The sequence below is a fragment of the Haliaeetus albicilla genome, chromosome 1, assembly GCF_947461875.1.
Source record: "Haliaeetus albicilla chromosome 1, bHalAlb1.1, whole genome shotgun sequence".
In the NCBI taxonomy this organism is placed as follows: Eukaryota; Metazoa; Chordata; class Aves; order Accipitriformes; family Accipitridae; genus Haliaeetus; species Haliaeetus albicilla.
The window spans coordinates 34,836,372-34,863,176 of NC_091483.1; the positions used below are offsets into that span (position 1 = coordinate 34,836,372).

The window sequence follows — 26,805 nt, forward strand, 5'->3', positions numbered from 1 at the left end:
GATCAACTCGTAGTCCAACCCCCAGCTGCCCCTTTTCACTCAGTTTACTCAGGTACTGGGAATGACTTCACATCTGAGGTGGGATAAGAGCATATATAGGTCAGTTGCCATGGAGCAGCTGGCATTTGATGACAAGTTCTCCCACAACGGTATACATGCCCATACCCAATACGGGTCACTGGTAAGGCTGCAGAAGAAACACAAGCAATTGTAGCACTTGCAGAACACAGCAGTCATTGAACATAGTAAACAAGGATCTTAAATCCCAAATTTTTAAAGCCACAAGCTCTTAGCATAACATTTTTGTTTTAAACAGAAATAGATGTGTTTTCCATCCTCCCTTAATCCCCAGAAAATCAGCTTGCAGAAACAGGGGAGTGCTGGCTCCTATCTTCCCCTACGCAAGCACATTACCTAGCTATATCTCTGAGATATACACACACATATATAAGTACACACAGCTAGGTATATATAAAAGTGTATATTAATGTATATGTGAGTATATATAGGGCTATATATACCTATATATATAATTATACTTTTAATTTTTTATCTCTCTCTCAACATACACATTCACACCCCTAGATACACCTTTGATACATATGCATTTCATGAAACACATCCATGATCAGTGTCAAAGACTACAGTGTTTAGAAACGATCAGTCATGGCCAAATTTACACTACCAAACATGAACTAAGAGAGTACACTATTATCACTTTTTTGGTAACTGCAGTTCCAAAAGCTGTAACCACGCACCATGAAACTTCTGACTAATCTTTGCACGACCACAAATGAAGAGCCCCAAATCTGTGCATTTCCCACCCACAAAAGTGGTTTTATAGTACTTCACCAAAACCAGACTGAAATTTTATGCTAGCAGCAAGTGGGCAGATTCAGCAAGGGCTAGTCTACCCAGTTATTCTGGAACAACTGTTTTGGATTTACGCCGTGTGGAGCTGCCTTTTTTTCTGAAATAAAATGGCATTTTCTAGTTAAACAATTTTTTAATGTATTTTTTAAAATTTTTATTAGGCTAATCAGGGAGAAAACACTTGTTCTTAACCATGAATAAACACAGTCAACTGTTAATCTGGTTTCAACGTATGATTCCTTTGCTCCTCTCCTCCGCACAAGTTATTTCTTATTGTAGATAAGCCTTGAGACTAGAGAGTTTTGATATATCTACAAACAACACAAACAAGCAATGTATACCAGCAGAAAAAGGTCATAAAATTTGGGGGAAGACAAAATGTAAATTGTGACACTAAATAATATATTACGTGACAAAAAATATACATACGTGTAGAGTACACACAGAGATTCAGACGTATCCTTGGGTATGACAAAAATGCCTTCCCTCAGGTATCTGCTTGCAAGTCTTTTGCTCAAATATGCAGCTTTTGTCTGTAGTAAAGTGTGTGTTTTCACAAAATGTAAACAACACTTTTATATGTGAAATTATTTCTTCTAAAAGATGTTCCATGCTCATCTGAATATTATCTGCCCACCATAAATTTATAGAACAAACAGACCTATAGGTTTATGTGTTATTAGTTCTCATTTTACTACTGTAGCACAAGAAAAATGCACACAACTATAAAGGTTTATAGTGTCACTAGCACACAATTTTTTCACAAGTCCTGCAAAACATGGCATTTTTCTTCAAGTCCCAGCTCCTAGAGCCAAGATGATTAGAAGAGAATCTAAACCTCTGCTCAAGTCTCTAGGCTTAATAACTGTAAAGAAAAAGCTTGTGAAAAAATGGATCAATTGTTCCATACAGACTCAGAAATTGGAAGGCATATGAATTTTCTCTGAACTGCAGGATTTTTCATTAAAATGGTTAAGAACAAGCAGAATTCTGCAACAGGGGCTGGCAAATCCACTTACCAGCAGCAAATTGGAGACTCCCTGGTAAGAGGAGACATAACTCACCTGATCTTGTTAGAATTCAATTTCTATTTATCAGCTCTTTGTTTACAGGCTGATCAAGGCTGATCTCTCAAGAGAGAAAGAAGCAGAGGAAGCAAAAGAAGGAATCTGCAAGCCCATCCCACAGAACATTACTAGGTATCAGAGATGTCCCATAGCAGGAGCTGAGGGGCACTCTGTCCTCTCCACAAAATGCACACATGCAAGTTCTTGTGCTGTGGTTGCTTCAGGCGAAGGATGCTGGTACCCAGCACCACATCGCAGACCTTCTCAGAGTTGGATTTCTTACATCTGTACCCTGCATCCATGAACCTGGATGATGCCTTGCACAAGAAAAATGAGTGTCTGTATGGCAAGAAGGAATGGGCTGAAGAAACAGCCTCAATCAAACCCAAGAGGCAAGTACATCTCCTATGACTCACAAAGTTTAATACAAAGGCCTGCTACTGGTATTCTGGATCCAGGGTTGTTTACATCTGGTTTGGAAAGCCATAACAAAGGCGGTGGAGGGGCATAATACCAAGTATTAAGGACTGGTACTGGGAGCTGTTAAGGACTGAAAACTGGGAATAAACAGAAAAAGGGGCACTAGGAGCCAGAAGACTACAGTGAAATAAAATGAAGTAGGACTATGTGCATGCTAGAAAACGCCTTTTAATAAGTAATTGCCTATTATTTTTTTCCATAGGATCACTGCCTCATCCACAGTGCTGGATGGTCCCGTGCTGGGAAAGAATGGAGATGCATTGTTTGCAGTCTCCCTAGTTCATTTGTTGCAGAAATTTCTACGTTTCTACTTTCTAAGGAATGAGGCAGGGAGGGAAGGTGCAGGAAGGAAAACAATGTAGCTGTGGAGGAACTGCATCCTGTGCTGCCTTCTGGTAGTAATTCCTGCCTCATGCTGAACAAATACCTGAGACCAAGCAGTTCACAGGTAACACCATGGTATTCTCCATTTTTCATACAAAATGTAAATACAAAACACAGCTGCAACAGATCAATGGAACCTACACTTTCAAAATACAAAGCATCCGTTTTATTTTACATAAAAATAATTGTTCTGTGCTCCAAAGAGCTCAAAATCTCAGATATTTGCTCTGCTTCGAAGGACATGAACCTTGAGAAAAGGAGCAAAACAAACTGTTTTTTGAGTAACTCCTGTCCAGAGGAGTTGGGTTCCCTTGCACAAAGAGAAGGTTTTATTCAACTGACACCTGAGTATTTGAATGTTGGCATGATCTGAGCATGAGTAATGTAGGACAGGAGCAGGATATTATGTACCAGCAAAAATCAAGCCTTCAAAACAAAGATCCAGCCTCCCATTGCTAACAGCTACCACGTCAACTGGATGTAGTTAACTTTGGAAAGCTGTCAAGAAGTGATGTGGGAAGTCTGCCTTGTAGAGAAGGGTTCTCATCTGAATTGCTAAAACCAATGCTTCCTTATTAGCTCAGATACTTCTGTATTTTAAAAATGGAGGCAACATTAATTTCTCCTGAAACGCTTTTCAAGTGTCCACAACAGCTTTCCAAAGGAAATGAGAGGGCTAAGAGATGGCTTCAACTCAACCTGCAACCATGATACCTTCTATTTTAAGCCTGTCTCTTGCCACTAACTACTGGATTAGGTAAACTGTGACTGCTGTTGTAACAAATCAGAAATCCAGCTCCCATGACAAAATAATACAGCTTTAGCTTCCAGTAGCAGATAGGAAAAGTCAAAAACATTTTTTGAAAATTCACCCACAACTAAGTCTGGAAAAAGACACCCCCGGGGGGGAGGGGGGGGGAAATCTGAGGGAAAATAACCAGGGCTGTAAAGCAAATCTCCGGAGCCTGCATACCTTTACGTGGACAAACATGTAAATAGGTGGCTTGGCTTTTTAACAGTGTGAAAGTTCAGTACCATCTGTTAACTTCAATATGACATCATGTCTTCTAGAAGTCATTACTTCTATAGATCACATAAAGAGCGAACAGTTTGGCAGAGCTCAAGAGGCTGGACACGGTGAAATTTCAGACCCATTGGGAATACGCAGGTGCCATGCATTTTGTCTAAGTTCTGTTTTGACAGAGCAAATACTTTGCAAAGCAATCTAAACAGAAGTGATGTAACATGTAAATTTTACGTTACACACAACACCACATCCTAACAATTCTGTGATTTTTTCAGTCTCCTGTTGAAAAAAAAAAAAAAAAAATCAAAGCAGGACTAACTGGCATGAAAAATGACTATTACATTTCAGTTCAGGCACTGCTTTTTAAAGAGCAAATAGGACTGTTAAAAAAACCCCAAAACCCCAACAACAACAAAAAAACCAGTCCCTGTGAAATTTTACCCTTGCGTAACACTCATTTGCATACACTGTACCATATAGCTCTGCACTGTATAGCTCAGTACTTGTACACTATTATTTGTGCCCTCATATATGTTCAACAGGCACATAAGCCAATACTTACTCAAAAATCAACCATGACCTAGCTCAATGAAATAGCTGCTTCTCTGAGATATTATTGCTGATTTTTCCCTGGTCACCAAAACAAAACCCCAAAAATTACCTAGATCCTTGGTATGCAGGAATGCTTTAGCTGATGTATAAAATTGCTCTTTCTTTTGCACACACTCCTTCATTTTTCACTCCAGAAAAAAACTGCTAGAGTAGCAACCAAAAATGAATTCTCTCTTCAGGCAACAGCTGAAGAGCTTCAGTAATGTGAACATTTCCACAATGGTCATAATCTAACTGTGACTTGGAAGGGAAGAAGAAAGTTCAGTTTTCACTCCTCTTCAGCCTTTGACCTACCTCTATGCTAAATAAACACATGGAGCAATGGTTATCAGCACCAGCTGTAACTGTTTTAGCAGCATGGACTCCTGTCCAGTAGGAATCAGACTCTGGGTATCAATACTTTTCAAAAAGGCTGCAAGCAGCACACAGAATGCAGTAAGTCTTTGTTATTTCCAACCCGAGCTGGTTTCAAATCAGCGAGCTACTGTCAGTTTTCCACCCCTTTTATCTGTTCTATGAAGCACAACCTCACAGCAGATGTGGTGTTTGGGAAATCCAGGAACTCCAGATGTTAGCATGCATGCGACACAGAAGAGATCCCCAAGGGAAAAAAAAAGGTAAAGTGCATACAACAGTGAAATATCCTGACTATTCTGCTATTCAGTTCCAGTGCAATGGGTGTTAGATGACAACTGTTGGAAAGTCACATCCCAAAGTGCAAAAAAACCACTACCACCACCTGCTATACAGAAAAAATAATCACCCATTCAGTACTGGGACTCAGTTTCCTCACCTACAAAGCTGAATGTTTCCCTTATCAGAGTAGTGCTGAACTCAGAAACATGCAAGGCCGAGGAATGCACAAACTGGAGAAACATGTACACAAGAGTTTGTGGATATGTCTGTACTGCAGAGTAAGCATGATGCTGCTGAGAACCTCAGGCCACTCCACAGAGTCTGCACATCCCAACCCTAACAGCTGCGTTAAGTCTGTAGCCTTACACTGTGTTAAGTTTGAGGCTTGAAAACTCAAGGGATCTGCAAAAAATAACTATGAAAAGCATCAAGGAATGCAAAAAACAGCTTCCAAAATGGACAAATTCTCAGCTAGTGTAAATCAACATAGGCCAACTGGAGGCAGCTACACCAGTGAAGACTTTCATTTACAAGAATGCTGTGCTGTAGGATGAAAAGTTCACTTAGTCTGCAGCACAGCTTAGAATGATTAAACCCCAAGTGATCTTGCACTAGTACAGGACCTGAATGCTTTGCCTTACAAATGAAATACTTAACAGTTATACAGCACACTTGCTACAGAGAATTACTTCACCTTAAACAGTTTATACACATATGGTGGGGAAAAAAAAAAATACATCTGGTAGACATAATTTTAAAAAAGCTAGTTAATATCGATGGCAAGCCATCTTAAAAGGAGTTTTAATAACCAATGCATTTACCAACAGTTAAACACACAGAAAAATTATCAAAGTGCCCACACTGATTAGCTTTCACTGCAATATGCTTTCTGAGCTTAGTTTTCAAACTAATTCAGAGGCTGCAATAATACACAAATATTTTCTGCTAGCTTAATATGAGTTTTAAAAGTTTTTTTTTTATTTTTTATTCTTATTTTAGAGTGATAAATATTCTAGATAACCAATCTGCAAGGGCTTATTCCTCTCCATATTGACAGAAATCACAACTCTGCCTTTGGCCTTAAATCAATAGCGATGGGGACTCAATTACTCAGTAATGCACTGCTGTATACCACCACGTTTAATTATAACAACACAGTGCACTATTAATACCTAAATACAATCTAATTTGAATGGTAAAGGCTTAAGAAAAGGGAAATGAAGGACTCTGGACAATATGTTTAATCGTAAAATATGGGGAGTATTTCACCAGTTCCGACACAACTGAACTAAATAAAGCCCTTGTTCATTTGCCTGTCCTCAAATCATAAAATTAATTGTTTTAAAACCTAGAAGATTCATAAACTTTAAGTCAGTGATAAATGTAAACAAGTGAAAAACTGGCTGGGTTTTCTTTCACATAGTAGGTATCATAGGCATTACAACTGAGAAAACATTTTAAAATGTGCATTAAAAATAGGAATGTTTTCACAATGGAACTACATTTTTTATAATCAGCAACAATATGTCTTTTAATAAAAAGGCAGCGTAAACTGGCCTATCTTCATTGATTTCAGTGGAACTGGGCTGTTCCACAACAGCTCCAGAATAGGCAGAGGTTTATACTATGCTCCAACACACTCCACCAAAAATAAAGAAAACTATAAAGTAACACACTCCCATGCTTTCCTCTCCAAGACTGAGATGTACTGTTACACGTGAGAGATGTTTTTAAGAGATGCAGATTAAGAACATTCTGGTACACAGTAAAATAAATAAATAAAAATAACCAACATTTGCAATCCAACAGTCTAGACAGACCATCATCTTGATGTCTAAAACATCAAAAATCATAGGATCTACTTCTCACTCCGTATGTTCTTCCCTCCTCCAGTTTCAGCCTAATCCTTAATTTAACTCATTCAAACATCCCTGCCAAAGAAAATCAAAACAATATTGTCAAATTTAAGAAAATGCAGAAGGTGTTAAGTGCCAGTCTACGTGGCAGGGCATTATGACCTAAGCCAAATACCAACCCCCATACCCAGGCAATGTTCAAATACAAATAATAACTTTCCTCCCTTAGTTATTTTATTCATCTGCAACAGTACATGATGTTTTTCTTATAAAAGGTCTTAAAGCTTCACTTTACATGTACACCAGGGTCTCACATTTAAAAGAAAAGACACACACAAAATCCACATCCACTGACTGTCGATCTGACACAACTGTCAGCGTCAAGTACAACAACAGCATTTAATTTTACAGTGAAAAGACATCACGGGTTTTCCCCCCATACACTCTTTTGGTTTATACATCTATGCTTCCCAGTATGGCTAAATTGGCCTTTCTTGAATAACAGAAATATAAAGCAGATACTAACTTACCTTACGCCCATCACTTGCATGGCAATTCACATTTAAAGGAGTCAATAAAGCCATCAGTTTTTCTTCATTACCACTCCTGTAAAAGGAGAGGAGACTATTACGGAAAGGGGAAAAAAAAAGACAGAGCTCTTTGCAAAACATTTGCTAAGGAGCTGGATATCAAAGTACAGTACATTGAAATTCATACTCTGCCAGGGAGAACATCAGATGGCTAAAGGGTTTTCTGACCATTTCAAAACCAAGGGTAAATACAGGAAAGAATATTAAATTTGCAGTTAAGTATATTACAAAAGATCATGCAAAAACACCTCTTAATTTCTCTCCTTAACCTCATCTTATATTTCCTTTATCTAATTTTACAGATCCTCTGAAAGCCATTTGCCAAATTAAATGTTTTGAATTAAATACATTTTCACAGCATATGGCCCATAACGTTTGAAACAACTACATACCAATATCCAGAAATTTTTTAGAAGGGTTAACGGTCTATATAAAACAGTCTTGTGTTGTCAGAAGAAAGGATGAAAGCATCTTTGGAATACATGACTGAACTTTACACCTTTTGTATAGGGTTCCTTATGCTCTGTTCTGATAAAGCCTATTTTCAAAATATATCCTAAGGTAGCAGTAAAAACAAACAAACAAAAAAATTCCAATATTTAAATTGCCCCTAAAAAGAACAGTCACAAAACGATAAAGAGGATTTAAGCAGCTTAAAGCAAAACCTCAATATTAACCTTATAACCACCATAGTGGGGGATTTCAATTACATAAACAGGCTTTTCCATTTGTACCAGACTGTAAAGTCCGAAGAGATTTATGCTAATGAAGTGGTTTGTTTGCATCACTCCATGGAAAGGCAATGACAAAACATTACTGTTTTAAACATCCCTTTTCCTCTCCTGCTTCCACCCCCAAAATATGCTTTATATTCTAAGCAGCACTCACCTAGCAGCTTCCAGGAGTTCGTCCTTCTTGTATTCACCTAAATGATTGCAAAATATCATGCTGTTAGCATTTGGCAGAAGACAGATTAAGAAATGCAGTAGGAAGCAAATACAGAATTAAAACAGAGAAGAGGAGAAAAAAGCCCACACCCCGCTGGGTGATGGAGCTGTGACGTTAGCCAGCTTGTGGAGGCAGCATCACCAGTACCTTGGAGACGGGCAGCAAATTGACGCATCTTCTTGTCCAATCCTCAGATGGAAAGGCTTTCTTTGGATGACCAATGACTGCAAAATCTTGTGTCCAGAAACACAGTCCCGCTGATAACAGCATGTCAGCTGAAGACAATGTCCCCACCCCCTGCCCTATTCAGTATGTCACATTATACTTGGGAAGCATAATAAATTCCGAGACAAAAGCGAGGCAGTGCGGCTTTTTAAAAGCTACAAATTACCCATCTCCAAAGCTCTTACCTGCCTATTTGAATGGTAATCTTAGACTTCACCAAGTTCTTCAGAAGAACAGTGATTATTTAAAAAATTCCAAATATTATATCATCAGCCACTTTCCAAGAAAATACACATTTGAAATAAAAAGCACAGACAAAATAGAATGAACTCTCCACGAGATTTTGTTACAAGACTCTGAGATTAGAGATAATCACGAGTAATGTTAAAGCAATATTTAAATTTGAAATTCTGAGTTACAATAGACAACTCAGGAGGGCCGTTGCATCACAGGATTAAAATTAGATGTGATTGTCTTAAAAAGAGCATGGAACAAGATGACCTGTGGAAGTAAGACAGTATTCTACAAAGCTGAATCATGATGACACTGTGCAATACAAAGGTAAGGGAATTTCAATTCAGAAATTAGAAAAATAGCTTTTCAGCATCTTTACGAAGTCACAGAGCAGAGGGTACCCTAAGAGCCAAAAGATGCAGGGCTTAGAAAAACATACCGTATACCTGCCAGAGAATTAAAGCTTCTAACCACAACACTAAGAAAAAAGAGGAAGATGAAGCTGTCCTGCAAGAAAGAAAAAAACCTTTGTGCTGCCTCCTATGTGTATTTGTAAAAAGACTCCAGTGAAACTCTCATTACTGGTAAGGAAAGCCATCAGGCCATGGGAAATGCCAGATCGGACTGCAGGTAAACTGGAAGGTTCCTCTGGAAATGATACCCCCCAGCAAAGAACTTCTCCAGGCTGCACGAAGAGGGTTAGAGTCCTCATCCATCGCAAACAGCTTGGTACTCCTCCGACCACAGCTCCTCCAGTTATCAGCAGAGGAGGACAAAAACCACAACAAAACTAGCCCTTTCCGGGGCCTTAAGGGGCCCTCTTTAGTTCAGCATCCTGCCTCCACCCAAGGATGAGGAGGAAGAGGGCGAGTACAGGCAGCCATGCACCTCCCACCCCATCCCCTTGGCTGCAGCTGAGGAATTCTGACAAAGGCAGTATCTGCATCTCACCACACTGGTGAATTTTCCTTTCACAAGTGTGTTTAATTGCTTTCTGAAACATATTCAGCTTTGGGAATTCACAAGAACCTGCAGCAAGGAGCTCCACCACACAACTGCCTCTCAAATGACGGGTCTCTTAATGGAGCAGTTCTGTGCTGCGGAACCCCAGCAATGGAGCAGGTGAGTTCAACACAAAGGTGAAGAACTGAAATTGGCATTTCAAACATAGGCCATGGAGGATAATTTAGCTTTTGGAAGAATTTATACGTGTATATATAAAACTTGATCATCAAACAAGTGAAATGACACAAAAATATGATTGCCTTTGTCTTGCTGCCACCCTCCAACTTTATCAGAGGGGGATCCTGTTTACCATAGGCAAGCCATGGTACATGTTCTTTTTTTTTTTATTTTAATGAAGATAAAATACTGGGCACAATCCTGAGTGTTTCAAATCAATGGTGAGTGAAAAGCTCTGGCCATCATGTGAGGAGGAAAAAAAAAAAAGACAATTACTACTGCATTATTTGTGCAACAATCTCAAACCGCTGGATTTCTGCAGGAGGGTTATTGGCCTGTATTATATCAACACTTTAGGGACCTAATCAGATTAAAAGACCTGTTTGCACATTCTGGTTTGGCAGTGCATATAGCAGTTCTAACCAGGCTTTTGAATAGTATTAGGCTAGACAAGTGTAATAACATTTTTCTTTCATGCTCAGCAAGCTGGTACTTTAAAACACAAAAGCCCTTTCCTCAAGTACGTTGATTAGCAAAAGCATTACTGACCAACAGAAATGGCAGGCTGTGGCCTTGATTTAGAAATGTCCTACTGTATGCCTAAGTAAATCAGTTACTTTTATTAAGTGGTACTTCAAAAAAAAAAAAATTTACAGATACCACTGAAATTCATACAAACAATTCTTGAAATTCGTCACAGCTCTCCCACACTGTGATATGGATTAGGAAAAGATGTAATCGGCTAACTTTATTACTCTCAAAGAGCCATCATATTTTGCAAAGCAACACCTAAAGTTATACAGACACTTACAGCACACCATCAGGTTTGCTAAAAAAGGTCAAGTGCACTCCACAGGGCTCTGCTCTCCTGGCTAGGAAAGGGATGAAGGGGAACCCCTTGGCCACTTGAGCAAACAGTTGGTGGGACGCCACTGAGCTGAGAGAGGGCTGGCTGATGGCATTTGGGAGAAGTGGGTGGCACTGCCCGCAGGACCAGCTGCTGCTGGCACAGGCTGCATTCCCACCAGAGGGCTCTGCCAACACAGCTAGAGCTGCTTGGCTACGAAGCATATCAAAGGCCATCCTGCAGCATTTGGCCACAGCTACCTAATAAAATATTCATTTGCAAAGCATTTGAAAACAAACCATGCGTGCTTGTGGCAAAGATGAATTTCAAGTTCTGAGCTGAAGTACAGGAATACAGACCATCAACCTCACATAATACTTCTGTTCAAAGAATGTCAAACTGTTTGACTTGAACCAAGGTAATAACATCAGTTAAAGAGCTCCTTTGGGTAGGTTAGGATTTATAGTTTTGCAAAAGGGCATCTGCAGAACAAAGCACAGGTAACAGCCTGAATTACTCTTGCAAATCTCTTAGCAGTTGCTAGCTTTGAGAGGAAAACATTCTTCCAATCACAATGTCAATACAGAAGATTTTTGGCAGCAGTATTTTGGATAGCACAAAGCTTGTCTGCCACAGGTGTGAAAGTTAGTGTTGTTAGACCTTGCCACAGAAGTCCAAATACAAGGCTGCAAACAATTTTCATCTATTTGCTATTTGCATCTATTTGCACTTTGAATCGAACTGCAGCAGATGAAAGTAACTGAAAGAAGGGCAGAGTACTGAGCTGGGGACATACACAGACATACGCAGGAACATTGTATTTGGGAGAATGACAGACAGGCATGCACCAACAGTGACAGGCTGAAATCTTTATGGGCTCCTAATGCGTTCCTTTAATTTATGCTTTCCAGCTTAATGATAAAAGCTGCAGCCAGAAAAGCACAACCAGCCTGTTGCAGCTAGTCTCCACGAACCCTGCTCCACCATCAACCTGTTCTTCCTGCTTCACATATTCAGGGTGCCATCTTCCTATTTTTGTGGTTATTGGTGCCACATGATTGATTATGTGGTGTTACACTGGGTCACACTAAAAATCTAAGTGTGGCATAACTCAATATTGTTATTAAAGAGTTACAAGGAATAATCAGTCAATCCACTTCTAGCTTTAATTACTAGATGAATCTGTGAAACATGACTATCATATACGCATGTGTTTGAGACAAAAGAAAAATATCCCAAATTCTGGAGAAAACTAACATAATGAATAAATCCTACAGTGTACTTCTACAGACAAATAGCCCTGTTTCACTCTCTCCCAAAAGTGTTGAAATTTCATCCGAATACTGCAAGCTGAAAAGCCTATCTGAATGTATGGCATAAACCAACAGTGCTTTTTCAATGCATCTACAGTAAGAAACAAGGTGAATTGCTCCTCTCTCTCTCTCCCCCTACATGTCAGCTAACACGGAAACCAGCCGGAGCCAAAATGTCAACCTGGACAAAGCAGTTTATGTGTTATCATACTATCATGTGTTGGTTTTCCACAGTGAGGACAATTCCCTAAAAATTAACGTCATGCATTAAACCAAGCCATTATTATCCAACAGAATGGCAGAAAATAATGGGGAAAAAAAGGAATGAAAGTATTTTCAACCAAACTGAAAAACTAAGGAGGATGAACAAGTTTCATCATATGGAATCAGAGTTACAAATTTAAATCCCCAGACTACTGATAAACAGTGCAAATTTTACACTAGTTAATGGTACCCTGTTTCTGAGTTATGTGACAAAAGGATGTAGGCCTGATAAATGTGCAACCATGGTCACAGGCTGGGGAGAGAAAATTCATTAATATCACAGAATCACAGAATGGTTGAGGTTGAAGGGAACTCTGGAGGTCCTCTTGTCCAACCCTTCTACTCAAGCAGGGCCACCTAGAGCAGCCTGCCCAGGACTTTGTCCATGCAGCTTTTCAATCTCTCCAAGGATGGAGACTCTACAACCTCTCCAGGCAACCTGGTCGCAGTGCTTGGTCCCACTGCGCTCGACTCATTAACTTTCCAGGTGGCCATCTCTTCAGGACCTCCTGTTTCTTTCTTGGCAGCTGCAGGCCTAGCAGCACTGGAAGTAACAGGTAAAATCTTGCTCCATTAGAAAACATGGCAGCTCTACATTTGACTTTGACCATGTGCAGACTACAGCTTGTTTTTGGCTGCCTACCCTGAAAACCTGAACTACCACTTTTAAAAATACAGGTCCCACACCAAGATTGACAAGATATTTGTGAACAGCCCAGCAGATTTTTTTCAAATAAGTATTCACAATTTATCCAGCAACACAGTGGACATGGGCTCTCTGGCACAGCAGTAGAGACAGCGGGTATCAGAATCTCTCGTTTTTCCTCATTTAAGTGTTTCTGGTGCCTTTCTAACGAGGTACTCTGCTAGCACAGGAATGCATGGGGCTACTGGGAAAACAACACCAGAGTCCTGATGCAGCTGGGGAGCTGGGAACTTGTTTTTCCATCAGATTTGTTGCTTCATCCGGCTCAGCCTCTGGCCACCCAAACGGGTCCCTGAGAACAAAGAGCCTAAGCAAGATGGTGCACAGAGGAGGGAGGGGAAATGGGGACTCTGCATTTGAGTTGGCATTGCTACAAAGAAAGCAATCTATGGACCAGAATCCAGAGTCTAGCAAAGAAATAAAACACTGTAGAGATAAATTAAAATATACCTTTTCTCAGGCCCTCCAGGACTTTATAGATCTATGAGCAAGCAATCAGCACAGATCCACATATGCCATCCTTTTTAATCCACTGTGATCTTTGGAGTAATATTTAAGTATTTAAACAAATATTCAAGTTATAATCGGAGCAGGAGGCTTGTGACAGACTACTAGGGTTGTGGGGTTTGGTTTGTTTGGGGGGGGAGTGGGGTGTTTGGGTTTTTTTTGTTTTGGAGGGAGGTGTTTATTTTAAAACACCATTTTTCTAGCAAATTCAAATTTTATTTTCAATGTGGTTGCTTTTGGAAGGGTCCAATCACACCATTAAAATACTTATCAATTCCTTCTTCCCCATTTAACTTTTTTTTTTTTTAAGTAAAACAACAGGTAAGACTAAAATATTAAGTTAAATCTGAGCAAGATATTTTATCATCTAAAAAGCACAAGGTTGCGGGAATAACCGCCCAACACAGCAAAAAAATTTCAACAATAAAAAAAAGCTATGTTGAAATAATATCCTTTGGGAAAAGGCATTTATAACTAAGAAGTACAAGAAACACATGAGAAGGAAGAGGAACAAAAATAATAATTTCAGACTTCATTATTATACTCCCTTACTTCCTACTTGTTTAGGGTTAATTTCGTTATGCCTCTTACACTTCTCTGCACTTCTTCACTCCGCTGTTTCTCACAAGTAAATGGGCTGATTTTATAAGCTAATAGGCTCGACCAGGAACACAGCAAGACCCTAATTTTTAAGCTCTTGTCACAGATGAAAAACACTAAAGCAACTCTACTATATGGAAGAGTGACAGAAAAGCAACTCAGGATATAAGGTCTTCAAGAACAAGTTGCAGACAAGGGGGAATGTTACCAAGGAGGAAAGGTTTGGTACCTTGACTGCCTCTTCTGTTGAAGATGAGTCAGGAACTGTACACATGGATTCAAATTAGGCATTTGTAATAGAAATTTAAAAATTGAAAATGGCTCAGCTAAGAGAGAAATGTTTTTAGGGACATGTTTTAAAGTGGGGTGGGACTGAAAGAAATAAGCAAACATTACTCACTTTTGGCCACAACTCTACCAAACCACTGAGTTAGCAGCATCCTACCTGGAATAACTTTCAGTTAGATGGACAGAGCTTGAATCCAGAGCATTCCCGATTTAGTCTCCTAGAAACAGAAAGCTAGATCTCTTCTAAGGCTTGGCAGGAAGCAGCACATTGGGAAATCTGCAGCTTTGTATAGCGCAGATTGGCAAAACCTCTGCTATGGTCTTAAGTGATGGAAGAGGTTCTTGCCTATTAAGCCACCAATTCAAAGCACATATATTGCATAAGCATACATAAGATACAGCGGTTATTAAATACCATCTTCCTATCTAAGTATAAATTGCATGTACATGATAGGTTTTGGTCACTAAAAAGGATTAGGTGGTATATCAAAATGGGTCTTCAGTGCATGTGCAATTATAGCACCATTAAGTTTACATCTGGCACCTAACATACTTCTGTTTCTCAAAGGAGCTCTTTTCAGTGGTGCTGACCTACTTGTTAAAAAATGCTATCAGATCTCCTTCACCACACAGTAAAAGGAAGATGAAAAAGTTCCTTTGTCAGAGGGTTTCAAATTTCTTAACTCTTAAATCATAAGATACAAAGATGAAGCTAAGTCAATCACAGCAAACAGAGGAATTTTCCTGAATGTGCAGGGAAAGACACAACACACCACACTGGAACATCATAATAATAAAATATAAAAAACCCCAACACAACGAAGCAACAAAAAAAACCCCCTAAAACCACCCATCATGTGGTAATCCATATAATCATCTTACCTTCAACTATGCTACCATACCCTACAATATAATTTCTTCTGAAAGAATAAATCTGACAAATTTTCTAAAACTCACTCTCTTAAGTGTACCTGTACAAGTAGTTTCAATTTCTTTATGTTAGTGCATGCTACTCATATAAACACCATGCGCACATTCATTTTTTATTTGTAGTGTGAAAAACCTATTATTTTCAATACAACTGTTATTTCAGAATGCTGTACTTTTCCTGAAGACACACCACCACTCTCATCTGTCATGTCTTCAGACTGAGATTGGAAGAGGAAAAAGAACTGCAGAATTTCAAAGGACTGGGAAGAAAATCCAAATCTTCTGCAATTCAAAACACACCGGTGAGAGGGAAAAACTGAAGAGGTTGAGGTTCATCTTTTCACCAAAGTTCAATACTCATAAGATCTCTTGTGAAATACACATGGAAAAATAAATTTGATTGTTTTTTTCCAGAGCTGTTGAGCTTTCCCTATCACCCACCCCTTCATGCCTAATGCAAAAGCAACATTCCCATGGCTCTCCCTCTTCCCTTTGTTTCTTGTATTAATTTCAGCTATCAGCAAAACCAAACCTCCATGGTAATTCCCACTACTCCAGCTGTGCTCCATATTAATAACTAATGAACTCTGCTATTCCATTTTTCTGGCAACTACTACTTTCTCACTTCCGTAATATGTCTGCATATGTATTTTCTCTCCAGGATTTTCTACAGGAAGACAAAGGACTACAAAACTTTCTGTCAAAGACTTGAGTACAGTAGAGGTGGCTCAATAGCCAAGTAGTATATCCAGAACTGAGCAGGAAAAATAAGCTGCTTTCATATTAGCACATCCTTTTCAAAAGCCAGCTCCCTCCTTTGTCCTTCTAAACAGTCTCCTCAAACAAGGAAATTATTTGATCCCACAGTATATTCTCTAAAGAGAAGCCACAGAAATGCCTGTTTGTAATTGACACAAAGCACGGAAGAAAACTAGCAAGAAAAAAATATATATAATCCTCAGGAAAGCCATACTGTATAAAAGCAAACTCCAAAATTATGCTCCATCATCTAATCCTTCTCTGAAAAGAACTCCAGAGTGAACATGAGCAGACTAAATTTTGCAATCTCTCTGATTTTTCCATTGTAGATAAAACATGCTAGCAAGCCGGGGACACCGTGTCTGAAAACCTATAGGTAGATTCAAAATTGAAGCATTTATTTTAACCAAAAACCCCTATACCTTCTTAGATACAGCAAAGATGAATGAATTTTGTACTAACAATTTGTACAGATTTAAGGAAGTGGGGTTTTAAATGTTTGCTAGGAAACTGATGAGACATAAAATATACACATGCACCAAAGTATTTTTTAACCGACTTCAAAAGTTTTTCACTGAACAGGACAATCCTTCCTCTGTATATCTGAAGCTGCCCCATGTATCTGAACTTACTCTACAAGCTTGAGAAATCAGAGGCTGCCACCTCGTAAAAAATGCACGTGTATTGCCATGCTTGCCCTGCAGCACATAAAGTGGAAGGAAATCAAATACAGTCAAATCACTTCTCTACATCCTAGACAAAAAACACGAAACATTTCCTACACCTGCTGGGCCACAGAATAGTGAGCAGAAGGACGGAACTACTTCATAAGTGGAGGAAACACAGGGCAAACCCGTTGAACATACAGCAACGAAACCACCTAACTCTATTTTGAAAGGTAAAGAAAACAATGCCGCAACATTATCTTCATTACAAAGAGCAGAGATATCATTAAAGGGAAATAAGAGTCAACTTATTTTTATGCAACACTTAAGCAAAGTACAGCAAGTAAATCCTTACCAAAAGAATGTCAAAACAGAGGTTACAGATTTTCTTATAATGAACAATTTTGTCATGCCAAACAGGAAACTAATCTGTCAACAGTTCAGTTTAAAAATTTTGAACAACATGCATTTCCCCACAACAAAGGTAACAAGATAATCCAACCACCTTTCCACCTATATTAAAGCCACATAACTCAAATAATTTTGCCTCACTGCTGCGGGCAAATTTTCCCTCTTTGGGGGTTTTTATTTGCCAGTTAAGAGTCAAAAGACAGTTGGAGAATAAGGAAAAGCTTAGTACAGTTTGGGGGTGAGAGGAGACAGCAGCATGACTGGAAACAGGGTATATGGATTGATATGAAAGACTCATGCTAGTACCCCAGAGTAAAGAAGAGCTGTGTTTGACTTGGAATATCCTTCCCCTCCCTTATCCTCCCCATCAGATCTTATGATGTAGGGAATATATACTTAAAAGCGACGATTTCCTTTGTTTTGTCTCATTTAAAAAAATTATCTTTAATCCCTTTTCTGAACACACATTTGCACTAGCAGTGATCAGTCACAGTAACTCAGATCAAGCTGTGCCTGATCTGAGCAATGGTGTGGTCTCTGGGTACTCACTCAGGCAAAGAGCTGCTCTGTGCCTGCCTTACATGTGATTAGGGGTGTGTCGTAAGAGGAAAGAAGTGTTGATTTACAGAAAGTGTTCAGAATCTCAATCTGCAAGCTGTTGTCCTCACTAAAAAATATCTATTAAAACACCAGCTGGGGGAAAATAAATTTGTTATTTACATTCAGGCACTTTTTGTTACTCCTGTTGGAATAACCTACCACAAGATGGAAATACAGCAATAACAATATCTAATGCCAATATGCAGGAGGTCTTGCTGTGAACGGTTATGTTATTTACCAACAATGAAAGAAAAATGATATACTACATACAACTCAAATTTTGTAAACATTTTCAGTCCCTTATATCAACCTTATTGTTTTAAATGCATTACTAGTTAAATGCCTGATAGAATAGACTATTTCAGTGGAAAGGGACCTACAACAATCATCCAGTCCAACTGCCTGACCAACTCAGGGCTCAGCAAAAGTTAAAGCATGTTGTTAAGGGCATTGTCCAAATGCCTCTTAAACACTAACAGGCTTAGGGCATCAACGACCTCTTGAGGAAGCCTGTTCCAGTGTTTGACCACCCTCTCAGTAAAGAAATGCTTCCTAATGTCCAGTCTAAGCCTCCCCTGGTGCAGCTTTGAGCCATTGCCACGTCTCCTGTCACTGAATACCAGGGAGAAGAGATGGGCACCTTCCTCTCCACTTCCCCTCCTCAGGAAGCTGTAGAGAGCAATTAGGTCACCCCTCAGCCTCCTTTTCTCCAAACTAGACAAACCCAGAGTCATCAGCTGCTCCTCATAGGTAATAGGATTATGCATATGATTTCATAATAAAAAGTAACTTGTTGCCCTAAATGACAATGTGGTTCACTACAAAGATTGGAAACAGAATAGCACCACAGGAAAAAAGAAGGCTGATAGAAGGAAAGAGATACTAACTCATTAATTAAAGACAAGAGCTTTAGTTCACCAGACTACTGTCATTATGTTTCATCTCCAAAGGAGAGCATTCATTCTTCAACTTTTCATTTATGCACAGAAAGTTTCATCTGATGCAATACAGGGCTGCCTGTTCAAGAGATACCCTACACAAAATGACTCTATGGAAACCAATCACCAGTTACGTCCAGCTTGATGCTGTTGATACACCATGTGCACTTTATTTCTATTACACTGGAAAACTAAGTACCAGGACTTCACTTTCACAGGTATATCCACGAATAAAGCACCTTCCAAAGCAGATGCTCCCTCTTCATTGTGGGCCGGAAAAGAAATACATGAACTGCATGTAAACCTCAGCATGACAGCTCTGCGGGTTTCTTTGCAGACCTGCAGTGAAAGGTAGTTTAATTATGTTCTCCATGAAGTAGGAAAAAATACTGCTTTCCATTCTCAGTTACTTCCAGCAATTCTCCCTAGATTTAAAGACTCTGCTTACCTCGAATAATTCAAAATATAATTGGCCAAAAAGTATTCCTACATTCCTCATTCATCGCTACCATTAATTATCAAATATCCCCAAGAAAATACATTTAAATGATCCTCTTATTAGGTAATAGGATTACCAGCAGCTCCTAAACCAGCCTATTTTGCCAAAGGCTTTATTTCAAAGTTATTCTGAGGAACACTTCATTTTTGACTTCCAAAAGAGTTCTATTTTAAACTTCCATTTGACCTAAATTGAAAGAGGACCATGCAAGAGTTAATGCAGGTTTTCTCTACTGTGTCCTAGGTGTATTAGTTCAGCATGAGCTAACTCAGTATTACCACCCCTTCCAGAGAGCACATCAAGGAGGAATAATACTGTACCTTGGCCACCACCAGCTTAGGACTCCTGCTTATCTGTTTCTGTCAGAGCCCAGTTACTGATACAGGAAATAGCGAGATCTATTACTGAGAGATCCTGCTTCCTGATGCTGACTCTCCTTTTTTGCCATCCTCTGAGCATACCTCAGCAGAGCAGAGCAAAGACAGGTTAAAAAAGAACTAGGTCTGCCTTCAGAGAACTGGACAATGAAAACTGCAGAGAGGAAGAACAAACTCCCAGGAAAGGACAGCTCTCGCTGGATCACACTGTGCCATTAAAACAGTTCTAGCATATATGTCTAGTGTAACATGCTTTACTACAATCAAAATGGTTTTGGATTTGGATGAAGGATACAAGGCTGAAAAGGAACAGGCAAGGAAATATTCGAAGGGAGGGAAGTTTCTGGTTTCCCTTTTTCCATTCAACACGGTCACACCAGCAGCCTCAATCCCTGGCTGTAGGCTATCCAGGAGTCACTGAACACTGCAAGACATCAGTCTATCTCTGGTTTTTGTCAAGATAGGTTTTATATTTACCATTTTAGCCCAAATAGAAGACTATGCTTAGAAATGGAAGCCTTCAAGATTCTTGAACACAGAGATTGTGCTTCACAAGAAAATTTCCCTCTAAGAATCAGCGGTGTACTCTGGCAACTTGAACCATACTTGGAAGTACGGTACTTTCAGTTTTTAGGGAGGGATTCCTGGCCAGCAGCTAAGAAGCAACAACTCGGCAAACATACTCCTCTTTTCCTTCCCCCTTTTCTCACCTTCTCCAAGATGCTGCTCCTAACCTTATGTCCTGGGTTCAGCTGGGATAGAGTTAATTTTTACAGGAACCTGGGAGGTGGGGGGCACAGCCAGGGCAGCTGACCTGAACTAGCCAAGGAGCTATTCCATACCATGTGACATCATGCTCAGTATATAAAGGGGGGTCTCGACTTTCGGTGGGGACTTTCGGTGGGGGGAAGTGGCGGAGCGTCAGGTCCCAGGTGGTGAGCAGTTGCACTGTGCATCACTGGTTTTGTATACTCTTTCATTAGTACCGTTGTTGTTGTTGTAATTTCTTTGTGTTGTTCCAGTAAACTGCCTTTATCTCAACCCTCCAGGTTCCAGGTTTGGTTTTTTTTTCTTTTCTCTCCTCCATCTCCCCCCTATCCCACCAGAGGGGGGCGGGAGGAGTGAGCGAGCGGCCGCGTGGTCCTTTGTTACCGGCTGGGCTGAAACCACGACAGTCCTTTTTGGCGCCCAACGTGGGGCACGAAGGGTTGAGATAACGACAGATCTGGCCAGAGCGTGTTGAAACAAATTTGTCATATGCATTTCTTATACTAGATAAATAGATGTTAGTCACAATGTTGATTCATTTGTTTACATGGTGGCATTTTGTAAGCTCTTATATGCTCTATGTATTGCCTGTAGTTGCGTATCTCATCTCTGGGAGAGTGATTGGGATTATTATTTTGCTGTACTGGGCAATGTCGGCTTGTGAAATGATTACATCACTGGTCATGAGGTTAAGCTGGTATCTGTATGAGGCAATAATATCATTTCCATACTTTGGGCACCTTCTGTCGGATTTTATTGGTAATTACACCCAATCCATGGGGAAGTTAGGGGGGATACTTCCCCCTGTCCGTTCACCTCCCTTTTCTCCTTCTGACTAATTACAACAGCTTTCGAGAATTTTGAATATCCTTGGGATGCGCAAGCCAGTGTGCTGTTAGTGCTATGCCTCCTGAATATGTTTCAGGTCTTGTTTAGGGCTACAAAAAGGCTCTTTAAGAGTACCACCCAGAGATCTGCCCCAAAGCTGGACATTTATGGGTGGCACGGCATGTGGGAGGATGTGGGCAGGTATCTAGAGAACTTCTCACCTCCAGTGGCTTGGAAGTTCACTCCCGAACAACTACAGAACCCTCATGAAGTGATAGAATATTTGAAAGAAAAATGCTGTGGCTATCCCAGAGACACACAACTCACTACACTGTGCTGGGCCCTGGCCGGTATCTACCAAACCCTGCTTGATATTATGCAGCACCCTCAGGGGGAAAAGGGGGAAAAGATGGAAAACAGGACAACATGCACCGTGGCTACCCCAACCCCGACAACAGGTACCGTGGCTGCCCCTACCACGACAACAGGTACCGTGGCTGCCCCTACCACGACAACAGGTACCGTGGCTGCCCCTACCCTGGTGACAGATACTGCAGCTAAACCAGAGAACCAACCTGTGCCAGTATCAGTCGCCCCTGTACAGAAAAAGAAACACACAAAGAAATCAGTTCGCTTAGTGAGAGATGAAGATGAACCAGGGTCATCGCGAGAACAGGAGGAAGAGGCAAAACCTGAAATAATTACCCGATCTCTATCCCTGAGTGAGTTGCGTGAGCTGCCACCCAGGTGAGCACATTGTTACCTGGCTGCTCCGATGCTGGGATAATGGGGCTAGTAGTGTGGAATTAGAGGGTAAGGAAGCCAAGCAGTTGGGATCTCTGTCTAGGGAAGGGGGCATCGACAAGGCGATTGGGAGAGTCCTCAGCCTCTGGAGGCGACTTCTGTTAGGTGTAAAGGAAAGATACCCCTTCAAGGATGAAGTTACATGTCACCAAGGCAAGTGGACCACCATGGAGAGAGGTATCCAGTACCTGAGGGAATTAGCTGTGCTGGAGGTGATTTATAATGATCCAGAAAATGCGCAGTCACCCACAGATCCAGATGAAGTCCAATGCACACAACCGACGTGGCGGAAGTTTCTACGAAGTGCACCACCAACCTATGCCAACTCATTGGCAGTAATGTCCTGGAAAGAAGGCTATGGACAAACGGTGGATGAATTGGCTGTCCAACTCCAGCAATATGAAGGAAGTCTCTCTTCCTCCCTACGGGCCTGTATCTCAGCTGTAGAGGAATTGTCCCGAGAGTTCCAGCAATTCAAAGTGGATATGTCCTCCTCCTCACCTGTACAGGCCCGCATTGCAGTTATTGGGAGTAAGCGTTCCTCTGCCCAAGAGAGAGGAGAGAGCAAGTACACACAACGGGCTAACCTGTGGTTTTACCTGCGTGACCATGGAGAGGACATGAGGCAGTGGGATGGAAAACCTACCTCAGTCTTGGATGCACGGGTACGGGAGTTGCGAGAAAAAGCAACCAGAAAAGAGAATTCTTCTTGGAAAACTGCTGCTCCAGTTTCCCGTGAGCAGTCCCCCGGGCGCAGTAGATGGGCTGATCTCATTTCTGATCCTCTTGAAGGGACTTCTGATTCACGTGTGCAAAAAGTAACGGATATTCTAACCAGGATTAGAGGGGCCCTGCCTCCAGCCAGGTGGAGGAGAGGGACAACCGAATCTACTGGACAGTGTGGATTCGATGGCCTGGCACGTCAGACCCACAGAAATATAAGGCTCTAGTAGACACTGGTGCACAATGTACCCTAATGCCATCAAGTTATAAAGGGGCAGAACCCATCTGTATCTCTGGTGTGACAGGGGGATCCCAAGAGCTAACTGTATTGGAAGCTGAAATGAGTCTAACCGGGAATGAGTGGCATAAACACCCCATTGCAACTGGCCCAGAGGCCCCGTGCATCCTTGGTATAGATTATCTCAGGAGGGGGTATTTCAAGGACCCAAAAGGGTACCGTTAGGCCTTTGGTATAGCTGCACTGGAGACGGAGGAGATTGAGCAGCTGTCTACCCTGCCTGGTCTCTCCCAAGACCCTTCGGTTGTGGGGTTGCTCAAGGTTGAAGAACAACAGGTGCCAATTGCTACCACGACGGTGCACCGGCGGCAATATCGCACCAACCGAGACTCCCTGATCCCCATCCATAAGCTGATTTGCCAATTGGAGAGCCTAGGAGTGATCAGCAAGACTCACTCACCCTTTAATAGTCCCATATGGCCCGTGCGGAAGTCTAATGGGGAATGGAGACTAACAGTAGATTATCGTGGGCTGAATGAAGTCACGCCACCGCTGAGCGCTGCTGTGCTAGATATGTTAGAGCTTCAATATGAACTGGAATCAAAGGCAGCTAAGTGGTATGCCACAATTGACATTGCTAATGCATTTTTCTCTATTCCTTTAGCAGCAGAGTGCAGGCCACAGTTTGCTTTCACTTGGAGGGGTGTCCAGTACACCTGGAATCGATTGCCCCAGGGGTAGAAACACAGCCCCACTATTTGCCATGGACTGATCCAGACTGCACTAGAAAAAGGTGAAGCTCCAGAGCACCTGCAATACATTGATGACATCATCGTATGGGGCAACACGGCAGAAGAAGTCTTTGAGAAAGGGAAGAAAATAATCCAAATCCTTTTGAAGGCTGGTTTTGCCATAAAAGAAAGTAAGGTCAAGGGACCTGCGCAGGAGATCCAGTTCTTAGGAGTAAAATGGCAAGATGGGCGTCGTCAGATCCCTGCGGACATGATCAACAAAATAGCAGCTATGTCCTCACCGACTAATAAAAAGGAAACACAGGCTTTCTTAGGTGTTGTGGGCTTTTGGAGAATGCATATTCCAAATTACAGTCAAATTGTAAGTCCTCTCTACCAAGTTACCCGGAAGAAGAACGATTTTAAATGGGGGCCTGAGCAACAACAAGCCTTTGAACAAATTAAGCGGGAGATTGTTCATGCAGTAGCTCTTGGACCAGTCCGGACAGGACAAGATGTTAAAAATGTGCTCTACACTGCAGCTGGAGAGAATGGCCCTACCTGGAGCCTCTGGCAGAAAGCACCCGGGGAGACCTGAGGCCGACCCCTGGGGTTTTGGAGTCGAGGATATCGAGGATCCGAGGCTCGCTATATTCCAACTGAAAAAGAGATATTGGCAGCATATGAAGGAGTTCGAGCCGCCTCGGAAGTGGTTGGTACTGAGACACAGCTCCTCTTAGCACCCCGACTGCCAGTGCTGGGCTGGATGTTCAAAGGGAGGGTCTCCTCTACACGTCACGCGACTGACGTCACGTGGAGTAAGTGGATCGCACTGATCACACAATGGGTTCGCATAGGAAACCCCAGTTGCCCAGGAATTTTAGAAGTAATCACGGACTGGCCAGAAGGCAAAGATTTTGGAATGTCGCCAGAGGAGGAGGTGGCATGGGCTGAAGAAGCCCCGCTGTATAATAAACTGCCAGAAAATGAGAGGCAATGTACCCTGTTCACTGATGGGTCCTGTCGCATTGTGGGAAAGCATCGAAGGTGGAAAGCTGCTGTATGGAGTCCTACACAACAAGTTGCAGAAACTGCTGAAGGAGAGGGTGAATCGAGTCAGTTTGCAGAGGTGAAAGCCATCCAGCTAGCATTAGACATTGCTGAAAAAGAGAAGTGGCCAGTGCTCTATCTCTATACTGACTCATGGATGCTGGCAAATGCCCTATGGGGGTGGTTACAGCAATGGAAGAAGGGCAACTGGCAGCGCAGAGGTAAACCCATCTGGGCTGCTGCACTGTGGCAAGATATCGCTGTTCGGATAGAGAAGCTAGTGGTAAAAGTACGTCACGTAGATGCTCATGTACCCAAGAGTTGGGCCACTGACGAACATCAAAACAATCAGCAGGCAGATCAGGCTGCCAAGATTGAAGTGGCTTAGGTGGACCTGGACTGGCAACATAAGGGTGAGCTATTTATGGCTCAGTGGGCCCACGATACCTCAGGCCATCAGGGAAGAGATGCAACATATAGATGGGCTCGAGATCGAGGGGTGGACCTGACCATGGACACTATCGCACAGGTCATCCATGAATGTGAAACATGTGCTGCAATTAAGCAAGCCAAGCAGCAAAAACCGCTGTCACATGGGGGGCGATGGCTGAAATATAAACAGTGGGAGGCCTGGCAGATTGACTATATCACACTCCCACGAACACGCCAAGGCAAGTGCCATGTGCTTACAATGGTGGAAGCAACCACTGGATGGCTGGAAACATACCCTGTGTCCCATGCCACTGCCCAGAACACCATCCTGGGCCTTGAAGAGAAAATTTTATGGCAACACGGCACCCCAGAAAGAATTGAGTCAGACAACTGGACTCACTTCCGAAACAACCTCGTAGACACCTGGGCCAAAGAACACGGCATTGAGTGGGTATATCGCATCCCTTATCACACACCGGCCTCCGGAAAAATCGAACGATACAATGCACTACTGAAAACTACATTGAGAGCAATGGGGGGTGGGACTTTCAAACATTGGGATACACATTTAACAAAAGCCACCTGGTTAGTTAATACTAGAGGATCCGCCAGTTGGGCTGGCCCCACCCAACCAAGACTTCCACATACTGTAGAAGGGGATAAAGTCCCTGTAGTGCACTTGAGGAGTATGTTAGGAAAGACAGTCTGGGTTAGTCCTCCCTCAAGCAGAGGCAAACCCATTCAAGGGGTTGTTTTTGCTCAGGGACCTGGGTACACCTGGTGGGTGATGCAGAAGGATAGGGAAGTTCGATGTGTACCTCAGGGAGATTTGATCTTGGGAGAGAATAGCCAGTGAATTGGGCTGTATGATATTTAACTGCTAAATAACCTGCCAATGCATGTCATTGTATCTATAGTGTCTATATGCCATATCAAGGGTATTACTGTAAGAATTACCCAAATGACTGCAGGATGGACTTTGAAACTGAGCCAAGTACAACAGCGATAGAACTTGAACTGACACCCAGCAATTTCCTCAAGATCAACATCTTCGACCTGCAGACCAAGGGCGTGGGTTGCACCAAATGTACTAGCCACAAGTTCCAGAGGCAGTATACAACAACCCAACATCTCACACCATCTCTCTTATCCTGAAGAGCTGTTACAACAGATGGAGCCCCAAAGTCATGGACTAAATAAAATCGATGGACACATTAGAGGGATAGCCCATAGGCTAAAGGAATACCATTTGCGTGTGTGTGTGTGTGTGCGCAGGGGGGGGAGTCCATATAATTATATATAAGACAAGGAAAGTGGTAGTGGTTGATTGGAAAATGTAAGATCTGGGCATGATGTAGATGGTATAGAATAAGAGGTGGATAATGTCCTGGGTTCAGATGGGATAGAGTTAAT

At 41.6% G+C, this 26,805-nt stretch overlaps 1 protein-coding gene across 2 annotated transcripts in view; it reads right to left on the minus strand.

Moving 5' to 3' along the window:
• The window catches only part of TNKS (tankyrase), a 159,693-nt gene that overhangs the window by 60,001 nt on the left and 72,887 nt on the right, over window positions 1-26,805 (minus strand). For both annotated transcript variants that reach the window (XM_069784953.1, XM_069784945.1), the window contains exons 4-5: window positions 8,414-8,450; window positions 7,466-7,541 (exon numbers count right to left, since the gene is read on the minus strand). In XM_069784953.1, coding sequence (XP_069641054.1) covers window positions 7,466-7,541; window positions 8,414-8,450 — 113 coding nt within the window. The remainder of the gene's footprint in view (window positions 1-7,465; window positions 7,542-8,413; window positions 8,451-26,805) is intronic.